Raw genomic sequence first — 20,385 nt, forward strand, 5'->3', positions numbered from 1 at the left:
TTTGTTTAAAAGTACATTTTTCTAGGAGGAAGAAACGCGGTGACTAAAACGAAATGAGAATTTTATTTATGAACTATAATATGTGAGGGACTGTCTTGGGTGGTTGCTTTACACTTTCTATATGAATCATATTCTATGGCAGTATCAAAAATCCCTAGAAAACGCCTCAAAATAAAATATTCCTTTTTTGTGTTATTTTTTCAATTATTTAAATATTAGTTAAGTAGTGCAATCGAATATATATATATATATCGATACATTACACACGTGCGCGCGCATATTAGTATTCTTAAGATTACATATATTTGGAAAGAAAATAATAAACGATTTTAGTGGAAAATAAAAGATGTAAATTTGATTGTTGCATATCATAGGAAAATATATTATTAATTGATCAATCGATTAAATATCAAACGTAATCAATCATTCTGATTATATATTTCACGTAATAATGTAGAAAAAAAGCAATTGTCTATTTTATGTTGGCAACCCTGTTCGTATTCTATTCTGATTTCGTTTTGCGTGATACAGTTAAATGTATCATTCTTTAAAATGGCGGCGAAAAGTGGTGGTAACGACGAGTGGTTCTCGGCTATAAAACCAATACTAGTCGCATCGTCTGGTTCTTTAAATAAAAATAGCGTTATAGAACTTATAAAGAATATCGTCAAAAAGTAAGTATCATAAATCGATCATATTTCCCTTGTATACTTTCTTCATATATTTGCCTTGTAATCTCACGACTAGTCAATTTGAGATTATGACAGGATAGAAATGGATATTCAGGGTAACAAAAATAAGTACAAATATTAACTTTCTTCTTCATTATTTTATGATTTTCTTATATTTGTTACAGTGAGAATAAATTTATCGCACACGAAGAACAGTATGAAACATTCTACACGTCTGTCGCTGCTCTTTCTGCAGAGTACATTAGTAATTTTGCTAATTCCTGTAAGTCTTTCCATTTTTTACTTCTTTGACAACTTTTAATCCAACTATTTTTTTTATAAAGATTTTCATATTTTATCGTACGATAATATTTTCGATTAAATTCAAATTGTATAACTTGGAGGCATTTTTATATATTTATATTTAATTATACAATTTGGTATTCTTATAATATCCTGATAGATGTTAAAAGTCAAATACCAACGGTATGTCAAGCCTGCAAGATATTACTCCAGTATCTTGTCGGCGTATTACGACAACAACAGACTCATCCTGGAGATGCTAATGCACCAACGGTTGTAACTACTAAACAGTTACTTCTACCGATACGTGCTTTATGTACTGGCCAAACTTTACTCTCTTCAACAGAAGAGACAGCATTGATTACACTAATACAGAATGCTAAAGTACCTTCGCAAATGAAATCTCCACAATCTGGAAAAGAAAAAGATACTTCTACGCAGTGTGTGAAAGAGACAAAACGTACGCATAGCGATTTATCGAGCAGTATTCTTGAGCAATTAACAATGCCATTACAAGATTTTGCGCAACCTGTATCCTTTATCACTGAAAATTTTGCTGAAGGTAATAAAAACTCAACTGATACTACAAACAATGAGATTCATACAGAAACAAAGGTTAATTTCTCTAATTTTTTACTATTGTTTTATTTTGACATTTAATACATTCATTTATTCCATATTTGATTTATTTCAGATGATGTTTGTAGCAAACAATATAAATACTCTTCAAAGTATGGGCGCAGGCGATATATTGTTGGATATGTGCGCTAATCTTCCCCATGTATCGAGATACGCTCGCAAATACCAAATATATTTAAATAAAAAAAGTTTTAGTTTACCTGCAAATGCTTGCGACGCTCATATAATACGGCACAGCTTGCATTTGGTAGTTAACGATATAAATATCGTGCATAGCGTATTATCATTACCCGTCTTTGAACCATTGACGCATGTAAAATTAGAAAAATTATCAACGCTAGCTATGTCTTGTTTGTATTGCTCTATTACTAATGCAGCTGCATCAAGTATCGTTGGAATTACAAATGCCGTGTCTCCTAAATGCAGTACCAATACATCTGGAAATACTCAAGCTAGTCAAAGCACAAAAAATGCAGAAGATGCAGGCAGAATTCAGGAAGAATACGATGCCTTAGCTATAACCGTCGTGGAAAAAAGTTTAGAGATATTTGGATTAGTTTCAAATATAATTAAAAACAGTACACGTGCCGGTGGTCATGTGAGTTATTGATTCTCTTTATACAATATACCCAATAATATTTTATAGTACTTATTATAATGATCATTTAAATCAGATTCTACAAAATCATCTATTGATCGGAGTTTGGTTATTAGTTGCTGGCTTGCAAGCTCAATTATCAGTAAGCAGTTTTAGCGCGGCGGATAAAGCAAAAGATGAAAAAGGAAAATCACCTAGCAAAGCCAGAGATGGAACTGGTCGTGTAAACTTGATGAAAGTGTAATGAAAATTTATTAGATAATAAATATAATTAATTAATAGGAAAAAATTGGTAATGGAAAATATAAGTATCTACATTTACAGTCAACAAGGATTTGGAGTATTGTCTGTAGCATTGGCATCACATGCATTAACTTTGATGAGTGCTCTTCTCGAAGATGTGTCTATAGAAGCTAGTACAGATTCGTCCTCTCCTGAGCCAGCGCCATTAGATATCTTGTCTACTGCTACTGCACTTCAAAGAGCAGTTACATTCCTACAAGCTGTACCTCTCAATCATTTACTATTTTATTTAGCAACTATTAGTTACAAAAGGGTAATATATTAATGTTTCGTAGAATGACAAATATTATGATTAAGATCTGCAATCACCTATTGATTGTCTACAAATTCATTGTATTTTTATTTGTGTAGGCTTGTACATTAAAAAGAATACAGAAACATCCTTTAGAGGGTGACACTTTAAGTCAATCTGACTCTACCACATATTATGAGGATCTTCTGAGTTGTTCGGAAAATTCAACGGATGAAGGTAACTGTAATAATAATATAATGTAATTAATTAAACTGTAATAATAATATATTTTTATGTATTTCTTAATCTATAGTAATATTACTAAATTTTATACGTTTACTATTTTATTAACTGTTTATATGTGTTCTCTTTCGTGCAAATTACATTTAATATTTTCATTAGTATTTAAATGACATAACAAAAATTAAGTGTATTTCATAAAGCTTCATATATGCTTATCAATGAAATGGTAGCTATCGTATCATTTGATTCAATTTAAAAGTTGTATTCCTGTCTCTATACTTTGTCGCTGTTACTAACTTCCTGGTATATCTTCATGATATAGAACAAACTGTTATGTCGGTAGAGGAGGACAGCGAACCTATTTTGGGTCTTTGGTTTGAGGAAACTCTGGCTCCTTCTGATGGGCCACCTGCAAATGCCATTAAAGAACCAAGTAATGAAGCAAGTGCCGAATATACTGCAATTATCATTGTTCCGGATAATCGTGAACCGCACGGTGTATGTTACTAATCATTTTTTTTATTATTGCATATATGAGTTAGGCATCTAGACAATATTTTTATCTTGGTTACAGTATATTTCATTGGCAACGAAAATTTTCCAATTTATGAATCAACACTTAATTGGTAGTAGGAGTGCATACGTTCGTGAATATGTTGTCAATGGATTAGTAGAGCAACAAATAGTTATATTGGCAGCAATAATAAGAGATTTGGATCATGAAACTGCTAGAACCGAAACAGGTTAGCACTCGATAACTGAAAAATTATCTGATTGAAAATTTATATCTGTAATATATACTATTATTTAAAATATCTTTTCTCTTTTGTAGGAACTATTTCAGTATTCTACGGCCCCACTTTAGGCGCATTATATGCTGAATTTTCGCAGGCTTTGAGTTGCTATACTCATAATTTACTTGCACATAATACATTAAGTGAAAGTTTACAAAATACTTTGCTTCAACATCTTAGTGTTAATCCTTGGTCAATTGAAACCAGTACAACTTCTACTTGGCCTTTACAAGTGTATCCCAGAACGCTCAGTGTTTTAGCGCAGGTTTTTAATCTTCTTTTTTCACATTAGTTTACTCCTCCTAGGATTAATTATGTCATGAATTCTTACGAGTATCTTCATTTATAGGTATTATTATTAAAACCTCAAGCAGAGAAAGAAGCTGCTTGTATAAGTATATGGCATAGATTGGTAACGACCTTAGTCGAAAATGTATGTAATCCACCAACAACATTTGAAGCTGAAAATGAAGGTTTGCATATCTTATTATTGCATTTATTATACATAGTTAATGTATTACTGGATAACTGAAAACGATTACTAATTCAATTAATATTTTTAGATTTAAATGTTGAACACGCGCAATTAGTTTTATTTTTATTTCATTGTCTTAATTTAATGCAAAAGAAATCGGTGTTACTTTTAACTGGCAGTGGTGCAGTTCGTTGTAGCGAGGCTGTTAAGACACCAATGAAAGATTATCAGTTATTGCATTTATCACGTTTGCTACTTTTATTGGAGTATCTTATGGAACATCTTTATGATGCACCTCCTACATTGCTCGAACAGGTAAAAAATTGAATGAATATCTTAAAATGATTTGTATTTTCACAAGCATTTGGTAGTTTTATCATTTTAATTAAAATATATCACGTGTGTGTGTGTGCATACAGACACATACATATTGGTATATTAAACTAACCAAATGCAAAAGTAATAACAATCTTTACTAATATAAAAAGATAGAGATAACAGGGCCAGCAGACTGATAATGACATCTGACTGGTAGTAAAATTCTCGTACACAAAAATTTGTATAACATGTAGTATAATATGTACAATAATATGATGTTATGTTGTTCAGGTACAATGGAATTTATTTTCTGCGACAAGTTTAGTCTCCGATGTTAAAGATGGTAACAAACAAGCATCCAGAATATTTACACCATGGGCAGAAATTGAAGACAACTACCGTAAATTTTGCTCGCAAGATGAATTTTCTATGAAGCCTCGTTTTTATAATTTATCCACTGCTGATTTTAATAATCAAGATACACCCAAATTAGATGGATTGGTTGGTTATCATATTTAAAATGAATGTTAATATTTATTCAAATAGATATCTATATTTAGTTTTCTTTTATGGTTACAGGCTTGTAATTTTATTTTGGGTACACCGGATAAAATGAAGTATCCTCTATTAGTAGATGCATTGATAGATATCCTTAATGTTTTGATGCAGACAGATATGCCTAGAAAAACAACATCAGATAGTAAAGATAAAATGACATTTACCGGACTATGTGCTATTCAATATTGTTTCTCAATATGTTGGCGATTATTATTAATGTTGCCTCCTTCCACACCATATATGGATAAACTTGCTCTGGGAGAAGAGATACCAGCTGGTCCAATGTTACTTCATTCTTTGATCTGGGGACCTAGAACTGCCTATAAAACTTTTACTGGCTGGATGAAAGACTGCTTGGTCAAGCAAGGAATATATACGCAGTATGCTGAAAATTTATTAAAAACGGTATCATCAACCGTGAATTCGCTTAAATATGATATTACGCTTGCCAAAAATTGTATTACGTCTTTAAAACCAGATATAGGTACTGACGCTAAGATAATGCCAAAAGAGTCATTACCAAAACTCAGCTCCTTGTGTATATTAGCTGCCATTATTGGCAAGTTACAAGTTCTTATGGATGAAAGTATATCCAAGAGTCCTACCGACAATATTGAAGCTTCTAAATGTTCGCAAATTTCCGATTTCAACTCGTCAAATTTGAATAAAATAATAGTTGATATTTTGCCGCATTTTCTTTCGTTAACAGAAGCTATTTTACGATCCTGTCAGTCAAGCATACTATATCAAATGCTCGATTCTTCGGATGTACAAAGCAAGTACAATTTGCAAGATTATTTGATAATTGACAATGTTATTTTTATAGCAGGTGCTAATTGGGCGGTAGAAGCATCATTAGTAACGTACTTACCCAATAATGTCAGATCCATTCTAGATAAATGGAAATCTATTAATGTCGCACACGTACCATGGAATACGTACGCTAATGATATAATACCTGCTGAGAGTTATATTTTAACAACAGTAAATCATCATATCAACTCGCTTTCCGAATATCCTACATTTTCTATTAATCCATCTTTGAAGAATCTGCTTCATTCTCTTATCACATTTATGATGGAATATGTAACTCCTACAACGGTGCCAGAGCAGTCAGATGTACACACTCAGGCTGTAAATATATTAATTTCTTTATCGATGGATGCACGCATGGAATATCTTCAAGACATGTCAGGAAAAATCTTAACCAAACTGATAGGCGATAACGACAGTGAGGCACGCCAATTACAAGAACATTTATTTGTATTGAACCATACAAACAATTTAATTATCGAATACACGAATAATACGGACGAATCTATTGGCATATCCGTTGATGAAAAGATTCTCAAACGTTGCATAAAGTATTGGGAAGATTTATTGGATAAACAAGTTGGACGCAAAGCCTTAGATTTATTTTTTGCACCGAACACAAATCATACTCTCGTGGCTGTTTTATTATCGATAATATCGCCACGACTAACTCAACAATTTAGTACTCACGTTTTACACTTTTTCAATGCACTTTTTAAAGTAGCAGAAAAGGGACATGACGAAGCTGTGGAACGACTCTGTAAGTCTGTTTTAAACATTACTAACATCCCTAATGCAAAACTTCAGACATGGTTACGACATATCATTCTTGGAGTATCCAACGCATCGCCGAGTGCATCTTCTACGAACATTCAAACGCCTACAGTAGTTACTGCAAACTCGTTGGTAGCTGCATCAGGTAGTGCAGAAGATGGCCAAAAAGTGGAAGATGTAAACAACGCGTCCAATAGCGAACAAGTCCAGTGGGCAATTTTATTATCCGATGGATCTGTTAATAGTAATCAAGTAACAAATACAAATGACGATCAACATTCGGTACATGAAAATAGTCGATTTTTATGTGCACTTACAAATTATATTGTGAAAGAAAGAAGTACTGCGAATGAAGATGTAGCAGTGACTATACTACAGGCACTTATACCATTGGGATATCATATTTTATCTCCTGTAATCGAAGGCAATGGCTTCTCAGAATTAATGCACATTATGTCAACTTTGGCCGATGTTGGATCTGACAAAGGTCATATAATGTTATTTAAAGCTACAACAGAATGGGTTGAACTTTGCAAAGAACAATTAATGAATAAAGATCCTCAAACTTTGGACAAGTCGTCGCCATATATTGAAGGTGGTTGTTGCATGTTGAATTATATAGCCGACGTAGCTAATGCAGTTTGCCCGCCGCAAATACAAGCATTGGATCGAGCTACCAGTCCACCTTGGGAAGGTATTACACCGATCAATGATATTAACGATAGCGATTGGTTGGATGAAATCCCGCACGAAGAAGATGACAGTGCGGTAGAGGATTCTGACGAAGATAGTCTTTGCAATAAGTTATGTACTTTTACAATCACTCAGAAGGAGTTTATGAATCAACATTGGTATCATTGTCATACTTGTAATATGGTGGACGGAGTTGGCGTATGCACAGTTTGTGCGCGTGTTTGTCATAGAGGACACGACGTTACATACGCGAAGTATGGAAATTTTTTCTGCGATTGCGGTGCCAAAGATGACGGATCTTGTCAAGCACTAATAAAACGTAGTCCCCAAACGTCGGAACATCAAGCAAGCAATAATGCGTCGTATAATACCATCGGAGCACCCGTAGAGAACAATGCGCTTCTTACCAGTAGTTTAAGACAAAAAACTTCAAGTCCTATACATTTTTACGATAAACATGAGAGAGCTGGACGTGATAAACAAAAGCAAGAGCGTTTAGCGAAACAACTCGAAAGTTCCAAAGAATGGGTACAATCACATTTATGGAAAAGTGGATTGGTCTCTTCGTTGATGGATTTAATTTATGCATTGATACCTGCAGTAGACGCTTGTTGTCAACAGAATTCACCAGTTGGCTGCCATGCACGAGCACAGAAAGCTCTTAAGCAATTGCATACTTTGGAAAAGAAATTTGAACATACTAATCAACTTATGTTACCAACGTTAGGATCTCAGGAAGGTGCTTTTGAAAATGTAAGAATGAATTATTCGGGTGATCAAGGACAGACCATCAGACAACTATTGTCGGCACATATGATACGACGCGTTGCTATGTGTTGTTTATCATCTCCCCATGGTAAAAGGCAACATTTAGCAGTTTCGCATGAAAAAGGAAAGATAACTGTATTGCAGCTCAGTGCTTTATTGAAACAAGCTGACTCCTCTAAGCGAAAACTCACACTGACCAGACTGGCATCTGCTCCAATTCCTTTTACTGTGCTTTCAATAACGGGAAATCAATGGAATGAAGATTTCTTAGCTGTTTGTGGTTTTAAGGACTGTCACGTACTTACTTTTAACAGCTCTGGAACAGTATCTGACCATTTAGTTTTGCATCCTCTACTTGAAACTGGAAACTTTATTATAAAAGCTCTATGGCTTCCCGGTTGTCAGACTCAATTGGCATTAGTTACAGCAGATTTTGTTAAAATTTATGATCTTGCTAAGGATATACTGAGCCCTCAATATTATTTCTTAGTACCAACGGGCAAAATAAGAGATTGTACATTTATACACGCGGAAAATGGAGTATTCCATTTATTACTTATGTCTTCTGTAGGATATATTTACAGTCAAGCGATGGATGGAGAAAGTTTAGCCAAAGATGGGCCATTTTATGTAACTAATACATTGGATGTTTATCATTCAGAGATAAAAGATAATGGACAAGTTGGAGGTGGTGGCGTATCTATTTATTATTCTCATGCATTGCAGTTACTTTTCTTCAGTTATGCGTGTGGGAAAAGTTTTATTGCACCTCTCAAAAATACTGATTCTGACATTACAGTTGTATTTCAAATAAATCTCAGTAGTAATAAAACAAACGGAAATAAATCTAATAACAACCAGCCACAGCCTCTTTGCCAATGGAGCGAAGTTGTCAACCATCCTGGATTAGTTTGTTCTGTTTTACAAACGAGTAACAATCCTGTTATATTGATGATCAAGCCGGATGCTATTATGATCCAAGAGATTAAAGTCTTACCGGCGAAAGCCAAAATTATGGATATGGTTGCCATCAGACATCCAAGCTCAAATGCGGAACATCGTACAACATTGATTTTGTTATGCGAGGATGGAAGTTTAAGAATTTATATGGCTGGAATGGAACAAACAGGATTTTGGATGTCATCTGCAATTCAACCTAATTGTACGATGACGGGAATCAAGCCAACGAGAAAAAAGAAAACAAATAAAACAACTAAACCAACAGGCTCTGTTACATTTCCTATAGACTTTTTTGAACACTGCCAAGTTATGAACGACGTCGAATATGGCGGTAACGATCTTCTGCAGATTTACAATGTAGCCCAAATCAAGCATCGCTTAAATACAACTGGAATGTACGTTGTTTCCACAAAAGCTATGGGTTTTAACGTAGAAGTAACAAATAACGATGCGATTCTAGTCATGACCGGGATAAGAGTGTTACTTGGAAATCAAGATATTCAGAGGGCACCTTTATTTGTTGTAGTAAGTTAATAAATTTTCGATACCAGAGTCTAAATATATTATAAAAAAATGTTACAACATATATTATTTATTCGTTTCAGGTATTTGGTAGAACTATACGAACTACATTGACCAGAAGTCGGTGGTTTGATATTCCTTTAACGAGAGAAGAAAGTTTGTTAGCTGACAAAAAATTGACCATCACTTTTGGTCCTTCTCAAGATTCCGAAGGTGTCATAATGGTTGACTCCATTAAAATGTTTGTCTATTTTATTTTATTTTATTAATATCATTTTTGAAGTGAAACTTTTTTTAATAGTTTTTATTTTACTATCGATTTTACTTCAACAAATTTCAGTTAACTACATACATATAAAAATAGATTGTAATTAAATTTATTATATTTTATTAGATATGGAAAAAATAAAGATGCATTTGGTTGGCCAGAAGAAACTGAGGAAATTTTACCTGGTGGTCAATCTACATCGGCACATATACCTGCTATTAGTAGCGAGGCAGACAATACTATTGTTTCTCCGGCACCTTTATCTTCTATCAACAGGTAAGTTTTTATTTATAAACGTAATACTTTAAGTTGAATCAGTTTATATAAAGATGTCGTTTTATTATTACGATGCCACAGATTGACAAAGGACAATTGTGTCAATGTAGAAAGGTAAGAAATATGAATACAAATAAATCTGTTAAATAAATAAACTAAGAATTATATATACACACACACATAGAATATAATAGCGTTAGTTTATAAAATATAAATTGATTACCGTATAATATATACATGATTTTATTTTACAGGATGGTTTCAAGTATCCTGGAGGTTTTGGAATTGTCGTTTAATTTATCCTCAAATGACGATAACAAGTTACCATTAAGAACAGCAGCAATTGACATGGCATCACGACTTTTGGTGTTACCAACACCTCCATTAGTGCAAGTGAATACAACGGCCCTACTTGCTGCCCTATATAGTTCAAAACAAATGTATCATTTCCATAAAGTAAGATTTTTTTATAAGTATATCTAATTTAAAAAAATTTAAAGAAAGAGAGAAATAAATAAATTATATTTGTTAATATTTTTTTATTATAGGATCAGGTTTTACTTTCTCATGTACTCGAGACATTAAAAACAATGAGAGAGATTGAGGATTCACGTGATATAGATGCAGAAAATTTCTACAGACTTGTACTTATTGTAAGAGGAATTGCTATATGCAGGGCACACAATCTCGCCAAATTTGCAGAACAATATACCAATAAACCCATGGATGAAAGTAAAAGTAATTAATCGAATAATGCACAATGATTTTTAATAATCTAACAAAGATAATATTGGTAATAATATATGCATGTAATAATATAATTTCAGTACCCATTTTTGAAGCTGATCGTTCGAATATGAAAAGTCTTACAAGTGCAGATAGCAATCAACATTTAGTCATACAGCTTACAGAAGTTTTATGGCTGTTACATGCAGCATATCCAAAGAACATGGCTCTTGCACCAGTCGTAGTTCCAGGATTAACGCATACCGAAGCAACGGTTCATGCACTCGTTGAAATTATTCATGCATTTACTACATGCGACGTGGATGGCAATACACCTTTAGCTGCAAAATTATATTTGCAATTACTATTGTCTTCGGATACAACAATTAGTTTCAGTGCTAAGCATGCTATAATAAGAGTACTAAGACCGAGATATAAAAGGAGACGGGTATACATACCGAGTCCACCTAATTGCAATACTCCAGGTATAAATTACGGAGAGAAGTCAGAGATATTATTACATAAGGTATAATAATAATAATATTGTAATTAAATGTCATATTTATAGGTACAGCTGTAGAAGCGGAAGAGCCATCTGCTCCAGCGACTTCTCGACCATCGCAAAGTACCGCGACACGAGAACAACCCGAACAACAATATCACGTTGAAGCTGTAGATCAAGTAGTAGCACTTCTTGGAGCAATTGCTAATCAAGGTCCTGCCGATGGAAGAGCTAATCCTCTCGAAGCATTCCTTGGACCTGGTAGTTTACAACAATTGCTTCGTATTCCTCCTGATGCAGACGAAACAGTGGTTCAGATCGCAATTGCATTAAGTTTGGAAGATCACGAAGATTCGGCCGATATAGAAACCCTAAGGCAAGGTTTTGAAACTTTAAGAAATTTAGGTGGTTCTATTTTCCACAACATACAAACTTTGGCTGCTCAGGGAATGGTTCAATCTTTAAATACAGCCCAGGTAATTTTTCATGATTAAATATCTAATAATATATACGTATATAATTATACATCGGAGTTTAATTTTTTACTGCATCTATTTGTTTTCAGGGTCACGAAGGGGGTCATTATTCTGATACGACTGCATCTGCGGGTGGTTCGGATGACGAAGGATCAACAGCTGCTACCGATGGCAGTACTTTGAGAACGTCACCAGCAGAACAAGTAACTAATTGTTTCTGATAATCGACGATGAAAAGGAATATTTTAAATTAATATATATATATTGTCTTGTTTTGCGGATAGGGTGGCAGTCGTGGTAGCAAAGGTAGTGAAAGCAGCGGAAGCGAAAGCGGGGGAAGTGCCGTCGATAGCATGGCAGGAGAGCAGAATGTTTCAGGAAGAAGTTCTGCGTATGGCGACAATACGGTTACCGATGCAACTCCGGTTGGGACTAGTAGTGCTAATCAAGCAACACTAGCTGAAACTGCTTCTGTAGGCGCTACCGCGTCTGTTACCGTAAGTTAATGTACTATTGATGTCAATATTTTTTATCAGAGAGAATAAAAACGAATGGTTATTAAATATTCATTACATTGTCCATAGACAACAGAACAAGAAAGTACTGAACAAGAACAAACTAATGAACAAGAATGCGATACGAGTGTTGAAGGAGCAACGAAACTTCACTCCATACAACTTTTATTATTGGATAAACTTACACAATTTATACCCGACTTAACAAATGTTCCTGGCGTACTCGTAATACCATACATGCAAGTATGTAGTCTTTAATCTTTGGTAATATTATATTTTAAGAATATACTTTATTTTTAAATGACTAATTTTTATAATTGTATTTAGGTAATCTTAATGTTAACATCTGATTTGGATGGTCAAGACGAGAGAGATAGAGCGTGTGTAGAACGTTTAATTCATATGTTGGTAAAAGAATTAGAAATAGATAAGCCCGATACAAATAATATTTGTCAACGTACCAATAAAAAAGAAGTACACTTGGTTATCATGCGATTACTCAGTAAGTATTTATGTACAATAGTTTTTCTTTTTTTCTTTTCCTATAAACATATAAGCCATTTTTTAAGTAATAATATTTTCTTATTTATAGGTGTCCTAATGTCTCGCTCCAAGTATAATACTAAATCTCCATCGGAAAATCCAAATTTTGTTTCACAAACAGTTGCCATAATACTTAGCAAAGCAGGTGTTATAGATTATTGCTTGACGTTATTAAAGGCATTATTAGAGTATTGGAAAACGTACGCCTTTTTTTATAGCAATAATATATGTTTATAAATCATATACACAATTTGTAAATGATAATGTTTATATATTTAGAACGTCTAGCGAAGAAACCGGAAATATGATTGGTGGCTTATTACTTAAAGAGCATTTAACAAGTTCACCACCCGATATGTCGCCATTCTTTTTGCGACAGTATGTAAAAGGACATGCCGCAGATGTATTCGAACCGTATCCTCAATTGTTGACGGAGATGGTTTTGCGTTTACCATATCAAGTACATAAATATTCGGAAAGTAATGCAGTTCAGCCAGCATTTGATCAGGTAAGTACTTAATAATATAAGTTGATATAGTTAAATAAGATATTCTAGTAAAATAAAATTAATTTCGTTTGCACAGCCCTGGTACTTATACTTGTGCGAATATATGATGCTCTATCAAACACCATTTGTGAGAAGGCAAGTACGCAAATTGTTACTATTTATCTGCGGTAACAAAGAAAAATACAGACAATTGCGTGACTTACATGCTCTTATTTCTCATATACAGGTAACTATGAATGTTTTTTAAGGATGTTATTTGTCTTTGAAAGTAGATCATAATTAAGATGAAATTAATTCTGTTTTTTATGAATTTTATAGGCAGTACAACAATGTTGTACTACCGGAGGATACGATCCCCAGCAATTACATCCTCATTCTATTAATCTTTCTTATGATTCATTAGTAGAATTAATCGAACATTTGAAATATTGTGTAGAAATAGCAAGTAGCCGTACTGGTAATTGGCAAAGATTTTGCTTGAATGAAAATACCGTTTTAGCTTATCTTTTCTCTGTCTCAACTCTTTTGGACGAAGGTGTAAGTTCAACGGTACTTCAATTGCTGCAGTGTGCTATATGTTCGAATAATAAATCAAAAGAAGCAAAAGATGTGAAAACAAAGGTAAAAATTAGTTACATTGAATTGATAATAATATTTTAATCAAACATTTTCATTCATTGGTGTTTATTAAATATAGGATACTAAATCATCGAACGCCAAAGAACGCCGCGATCGAGAAAAATCAGAAGATTCTGATACAGAAGCAAAGTTTGAAGAAGCGCAATGTCTTACTTTGGTAGAACAAATTCAGAAACAAGTTTCCCCTGCATTACTGACAAAGTTTATACAAACATTTTTATTGGAAACTAATAATACGAACGTTCGTTGGCAGGCACACTCACTGATATTGGCTATTTACAAGTATGATAATAATATTTAATTTATTTGTTAATAGCAGCATTTAAGATCATTTTTACAAATTATTGAATTTATTTTCAGAAATTGTGGCCCAGTCGATCAAGAACGTTTATTAGATATTCTTTGGCGTTTATGGCCTTTGCTTCCAGCTTACGGGCGTAAAGCTGCACAATTTGTTGATCTGTTAGGATATTTCTCTTTGAAAACTCCTCATACCGGGAAAAAGATGTATTCGTACATGGAACAGGCGGTTACAGTTTTACGAGCGCAAAATCAATTACTTGCTCAACATCCAAATGCGAATCTCTATGCTAATTTAGCTCAGTACGTAGAATTGGATGGTTATTATTTGGAAAGTGAGCCATGTCTTGTATGTAATAATCCAGAAGTGTCGATGGCCACTATCAAACTGTCCTCAATTAAGGTTGATTCTAAATTTACAACTACGACTCAAATAGTTAAATTGATCGGTAGCCATACCATAAGTAGAATAACTTTACGCATCGGTGATTTGAAAAGGACGAAAATGGTGCGTACTATTAACGTTTACTACAATAATCGATCTGTCCAAGCAGTGGTCGAATTGAAAAATAAGCACGCGATGTGGCACAAGGCTAAACAAATCTCATTGTCGCAAGGACAAACGGAAATAAAAATGGAATTTCCATTGCCAATAGTGGCTTGTAATTTAATGATCGAGTATGCCGACTTTTACGAAAATATTCAAGCCTCTTCGGAAACCTTGCAATGTCCAAGATGCTCCGCTAGCGTACCTGCAAATCCAGGTGTTTGTGCTAATTGCGGAGAAAACGTTTTTCAATGTCACAAATGTCGAGCCATTAATTACGACGAAAAAGATCCATTTTTGTGTCACTCCTGTGGTTTTTGTAAATATGCTAAATTCGATTATACTTTAACTGCTCGTCCTTGTTGTGCGGTAGATCCAATAGAAAATGACGATGATAGAAAAAAAGCAGCAGTGAGCATTAACACTTTATTAGAAAAAGCTGATAGAGTTTATAAAAATCTGATTTCCCACAAGCCCACTTTGGAAATGTTGCTCGTTAAAATATCAGAACATAGATTAGATCGAGGATTGGAAGAAGGAGTTCAAATATCTGGCAATACCCAAGTTAATCGTGCTATCCAATTATTGGCTCAAAGATATTGCGGAGAATGTAAAACTTCCTTTGAAGAATTGAGTAAGATCATACAAAAGGTTCTAGCTTGTCGCCGAGAATTAGTTGCATATGACAGAAATCAACGTGGCCAAAATCAATCGACGATTACATACACGAGAAACGAGACTAGTGCGAAAAACGATACTTTTGTTCCCCCACCCGGACGATGTTATGGTTGTGCCTCGGCTGCAACTGAACATTGTTTAACATTGCTACGTGCTCTAGCCACCAATACCATTGCCAGAGACGTATTGTGCAGACAAGGATTGATTCAGGAACTCGTAGAACATAATTTACGTAAGGGAACGGTACAAATGCAAGAAGAAGTTAGGCAATTGCTCTGTCTCGTTACCAGAGACAATGCGCAATCTACCAAAGAATTGTGTTCTCTTTTAACTGGACGGATTACTTTAACCCTACGAGGAAGAGTCGCAACGTCCGATCTTTCTCTCGCTGTACGACACGAAATGGCATTACTCGCTGCTCTCGTTCAAAAACAGGATTCATGTTGGGAACAAAAGCTACGTTGCGTCATGCAACTATTTTTAATGGCGTGCAAGGAATCAAAGAGTCCCGTAGTCATGGATAGTATTATATTGCCGTGTTTGAAAATTTTACAAAGTCTTATCAAACCTGAGCAACCAGTTTCGAAAAAAAACAAGGATAAAACTATTGAATCAGTTGCAACTATACAACCACCGGAAGGTGTTAGCATTGACGTAGAAAAATGGCTTAATGGCGATGCCAAACATTCTTATACCGAATGGCTTCAACGAATGCCAGCGAAGAAAACTGAATCAGCGCCGAGTAAACCTTTGAAAAAAGGTGAAACTCGTATATTATATCTTATGGAGAAGTATGGTCATAGGTGGCAATATCGATGCATGAGGCATCATGGAATGCAACAACTTAAATTAGCGGACGGTGCATGGTTGAAAGAGGTTCTTTTCAATCCTAGTTCACGATTGGCACGACAAGTTGCTTGTAACATGGTCGAAAGTCTTTGCCAAGGGACCGAAAGGAAAAAAGAAATTCTTGTATTGCTGACATGTTATCTGGAAGAAATGCGTACAGCTGGAGAAAGCAGTACAGAATTTCTCGCGCTGTACGAAAGTCTTATTAGACAACCACCTTGGAAACAATTCTTGGCTGTCCGCGGTGTGATGACTTTATTGGCTGCTTTATTAACTAGAGAAATAGAAGAATTGCATAGATTGGAAGAAATGACGTTGACCAGCGACTTAGCTCAAGGATACTCTTTAAAAATGTTAACAGAATTACTAGCAACTTTCTTAGAACAGGAAAATATAAAACAGCAATATAAAGGAAGACTCGTGGGTGCAGTTTTGAATGGTTACTTATCGCTGAGAAGACTCGTCGTTCAAAGAACTAGACTTATCGATGAGACGCAAGAAAAATTATTAGAACTTTTAGAAGAAATGACTACTGGAACGGAGGAAGAAACGAAGGCGTTTATGGCCGTCTGCGTTGAAACTGTCCAAAAATATAGTCCTCAAGATGTACGTACGCCGGTATTTATTTTCGAAAGACTTTGTTCCATTATTTATCCAGAAGACAATGATGTCGGTGAATTTTTCTTGATACTTGAGAAAGATCCTCAACAGGAAGATTTTTTGCAAGGTAGAATGTTGGGCAATCCATACAGTAGTTTGGAACCTGGTTTGGGCCCATTAATGCGAGACGTTAAAAATAAAATCTGTCAGGATTGCGAGTTGGTAGCTTTATTGGAAGACGATAACGGAATGGAACTACTCGTTAACAATAAGATTATTAGTTTGGATCTTCAAGTCAAAGAAGTGTATAAAAAAGTCTGGCTAGTGGAAGGAGGCGAATCTGATCCAATGCGCGTCGTATATAGAATGCGAGGACTTCTCGGTGATGCGACTGAAGAATTTGTTGAAACTTTAAATGCCAATAGCGAGCAAGAGGTTAACAATGAAGAAGTATATAAAATGGCAAATGTATTAGCCGATTGCGGAGGCTTGCATGTTATGTTGAATCGATTGGCGGCCATACAAGACGTTACCAGAGCTGGGCCGCTTCTTCAAGTTCTATTAAAACTATTTAGATTATGCGTCAAAGTAAAAAAGAATCAAGATGTATTAAGTAAACCAGAATTAGGAGCAGTTACCGTTCTATTAGATGTTCTGCAACGTTGTCTGGCCACCGAGTCCGATAATTCGCAATCTAAAGTGACGGAACAACTTTTGGATATTATGGAAACAATTTTAGCTAATGCAGCTTCTCAACCTCTCAGTGCATTCGAAGCTTTCTCGCGTACACTTGGAGGCCCGGAACATATTAAAGCGCTTCTTTCTTGCACGCAATCTGCAGCTGTGAGACAAAGTAGCAACGTCCTGACGCATCTCGCTAGGGTACTCGCAGCTCTCACTTACGGTGATCAAGATAAAATGGCTTTACTTTGTGATTACTTCAAGCAAGTTCTTAATTTTTATAAATTTGACTTTGAACACACGCCAGAAGATGAACAAAAGTTGGAACTATTTTGTATCCTCACGCAGGGTATCGAACGCAATGCTATAGGGAATACATTGAAAGACTATATTATTAATATGGGTATAGTAAAGGATGCCTTTGAATATATAACTGTACAAGCGCCATGCGTTAAGCCGACTTTGCTTCGCACGGATAGTGACGAATTAAAAGATTTTATTTCTAAGCCAGCACTTAAATATATTTTACGATTTCTCACTGGTCTAGCGACAGATCACGAACCGACTCAATTGGCAGCTTCACAAGCTACCATTAGTATAATCCATAGATTAGAACAAGTATCATCGGATGAACATGTTGGTTCGTTGGCAGAAAATTTACTCGAAGCGCTTTGTACTAATAAACGTGTTGCTCAATTAATCGAAGAAGCTAGGCAGCATACGCGCAGCGAAAAGAAACGTTTGGCCATGGCAATGCGAGAAAGACAATTAGGAGCGCTCGGTATGCAAACTAACGATAAGGGTCAAGTAACAGCGAGTGGAACGATTCTTCAACAAATGGAAGACTTGGGAGACGAAACTGGATTAGTTTGCGTCATTTGTCGCGAGGGTTATAAATTTAAGCCCAATATGGTAATTTAATATTATTGAAATCTTCTTCATTACGATTATTATACATAATAAATAAATTACATTATCGGGTGTTTTTGTTTTCTTTTCTACAGGTATTAGGTATTTACACATTTACAAAACGATGCAACGTTGAGGAATTTGAAACGAAACAGAGAAAGACTGTAGGATATACCACGGTAACTCATTTTAACGTGGTACACGTAGACTGCCATATGTCAGCCGTTCGTTTAGCACGTGCCAGAGACGAATGGGAGAGCGCAGCTTTGCAAAATGCTAATACCAAATGTAATGGACTTCTTCCATTGTGGGGTCCGCAAGTACCGGAATCGGCATTCGCTAGTTGTTTAGCAAGACACAATACGTATCTGCAGGAGTGTACGAGCCATCGCGATATATCCTATCCATCCACAATTCATGATTTAAAATTATTATTGTTACGTTTTGCGCAAGAAAAAAGTTTTCACGAGGATACCGGGGGTGGTGGTCCCCAATCTAACATGCATATGGTGCCATATCTAATACACATGGCATTATACGTGATTAATACGTACGTAAATATTACTATTTACTTATTTTTAATTAGAATTAATTCATACGAATTTTATATTAATTTTTATATATTAATAGGACACGCACGGCTAGCAGAGAGGACAAAGCTCTAGTTACTTATTTGGAATCTTCGCCCGGTGCAACGTGGCTAGAAAATTGCTACGAAGCAGACGGGCCATTATATCAGTGCACGCTTTCAGTCCTTTTACTTACTCCTAATCGTTGGAACAAATATAAAGTTGCATTTTTCAACAGATTTATCGTACTTGCTCATCAACGTCACGAATCTCCATCTGTTGCAACGAAAAATATTTTCAACACAACAGTAAAAGAATATAATGTTTATAAAAGTACTCTAATATTCTTAGGTCTCATCGATTGTATCTATACTAATTTCTTTGGGGTAGGTACCATTCGGATACTTATTTGGACAATGAAAAATATATTTGTTAAATAATTATTTATTTTATCGACTATTATAGAAAATAAATGTGCTCTATGATGAAAAGTGGCCTTCGATCTTAGCTGAATATATTAGGCATAATGACGAAGCCATGCTAAAAGCCTCGGAGCGAGTTCTTGCAACATATCGCGATGAATTGTTGCCTTGCTCATCATTTGAAGAATTTTGTGATGTTCTTGGTAAATTGAAAACTATTCAATTATTGATTTATATTTGATTTATTTTAAAACACTTTTCTAACGTATAATCATTATATTTTAGGACTACTTGGGGAAGTGTCAAATCCTTTGACTCACATAACTGAGCTACTTCGACGTTTCGCCTGAAAACAAAAATAGTCAATCAGTTTCTTTTTTTAACTAATGCAAATATTTCTAAATTTTTCACGTGTACTACCAGAAATTTCCGGAGTGATATCCTATATTAAGATTATTTGCAGAAATTTCCATACAAATTAAAAGAATACTATTAGTCCTCTCTAATGCTATGCTCTGTATCTTAATGTTATATATGCTTATGTGCGTGTATATATAGGTGTGTTACAGATTACATATATATATATATATATACACACACACACACACATATATATATGTATGTATGTATATGTAAATACGCTATAACAAGCTTTGCTTTAATGAAATGCGGTGTAATAAAATCTTTCCAAGTGATCATTTCACTATTCTACT

At 34.8% G+C, this 20,385-nt stretch overlaps 1 protein-coding gene across 3 annotated transcripts; it reads left to right on the forward strand.

The window, feature by feature from the left end:
- Positions 1 to 465: 465 nt before the first annotated feature.
- LOC122525825 (protein purity of essence) lies at positions 466 to 20,367 on the forward strand. 3 transcript variants are annotated; one of them, XM_043648818.1, is made up of 35 exons: positions 466 to 674; positions 857 to 954; positions 1,135 to 1,589; positions 1,669 to 2,211; positions 2,288 to 2,451; positions 2,536 to 2,767; positions 2,866 to 2,983; positions 3,312 to 3,487; positions 3,564 to 3,732; positions 3,822 to 4,048; positions 4,133 to 4,256; positions 4,347 to 4,573; positions 4,868 to 5,077; positions 5,156 to 9,667; positions 9,748 to 9,905; positions 10,059 to 10,208; positions 10,290 to 10,322; positions 10,463 to 10,664; positions 10,757 to 10,946; positions 11,036 to 11,419; positions 11,503 to 11,912; positions 12,002 to 12,115; positions 12,197 to 12,409; positions 12,497 to 12,670; positions 12,755 to 12,929; positions 13,020 to 13,170; positions 13,250 to 13,478; positions 13,555 to 13,704; positions 13,797 to 14,099; positions 14,176 to 14,399; positions 14,478 to 18,684; positions 18,777 to 19,231; positions 19,312 to 19,636; positions 19,716 to 19,875; positions 19,958 to 20,367. In XM_043648818.1, exons 1-35 carry the CDS (start codon positions 553 to 555, stop codon positions 20,020 to 20,022), a joined length of 15,849 nt encoding a protein of 5,282 aa, XP_043504753.1. In that variant the 5' UTR covers positions 466 to 552; the 3' UTR covers positions 20,023 to 20,367. The 3 variants fall into 3 exon arrangements, with proteins under 3 accessions (XP_043504753.1, XP_043504754.1, XP_043504755.1); XM_043648819.1 differs by having other exon boundaries at positions 3,333 to 3,487; XM_043648820.1 differs by lacking the exon at positions 10,290 to 10,322 and having other exon boundaries at positions 3,333 to 3,487.
- Positions 20,368 to 20,385: the final 18 nt, after the last annotated feature.

Source organism: Polistes fuscatus, unplaced genomic scaffold, assembly GCF_010416935.1.
Source record: "Polistes fuscatus isolate 324 unplaced genomic scaffold, CU_Pfus_HIC Scaffold9, whole genome shotgun sequence".
In the NCBI taxonomy this organism is placed as follows: domain Eukaryota; kingdom Metazoa; phylum Arthropoda; class Insecta; order Hymenoptera; family Vespidae; genus Polistes; species Polistes fuscatus.

Coding starts and splice junctions, on each gene's coding strand:
- LOC122525825 (XM_043648818.1), top strand. CDS start 553: ATGGCGGCGAAAAGTGGTGGTAACGACGAGTGGTTCTCGGCTATAAAA. Junction 2,768..2,865: donor CAACTATTAGTTACAAAAGG/GTAATATATTAA, acceptor TTATTTGTGTAG/GCTTGTACATTAAAAAGAAT. Junction 14,100..14,175: donor CAAAAGATGTGAAAACAAAG/GTAAAAATTAGT, acceptor TATTAAATATAG/GATACTAAATCATCGAACGC.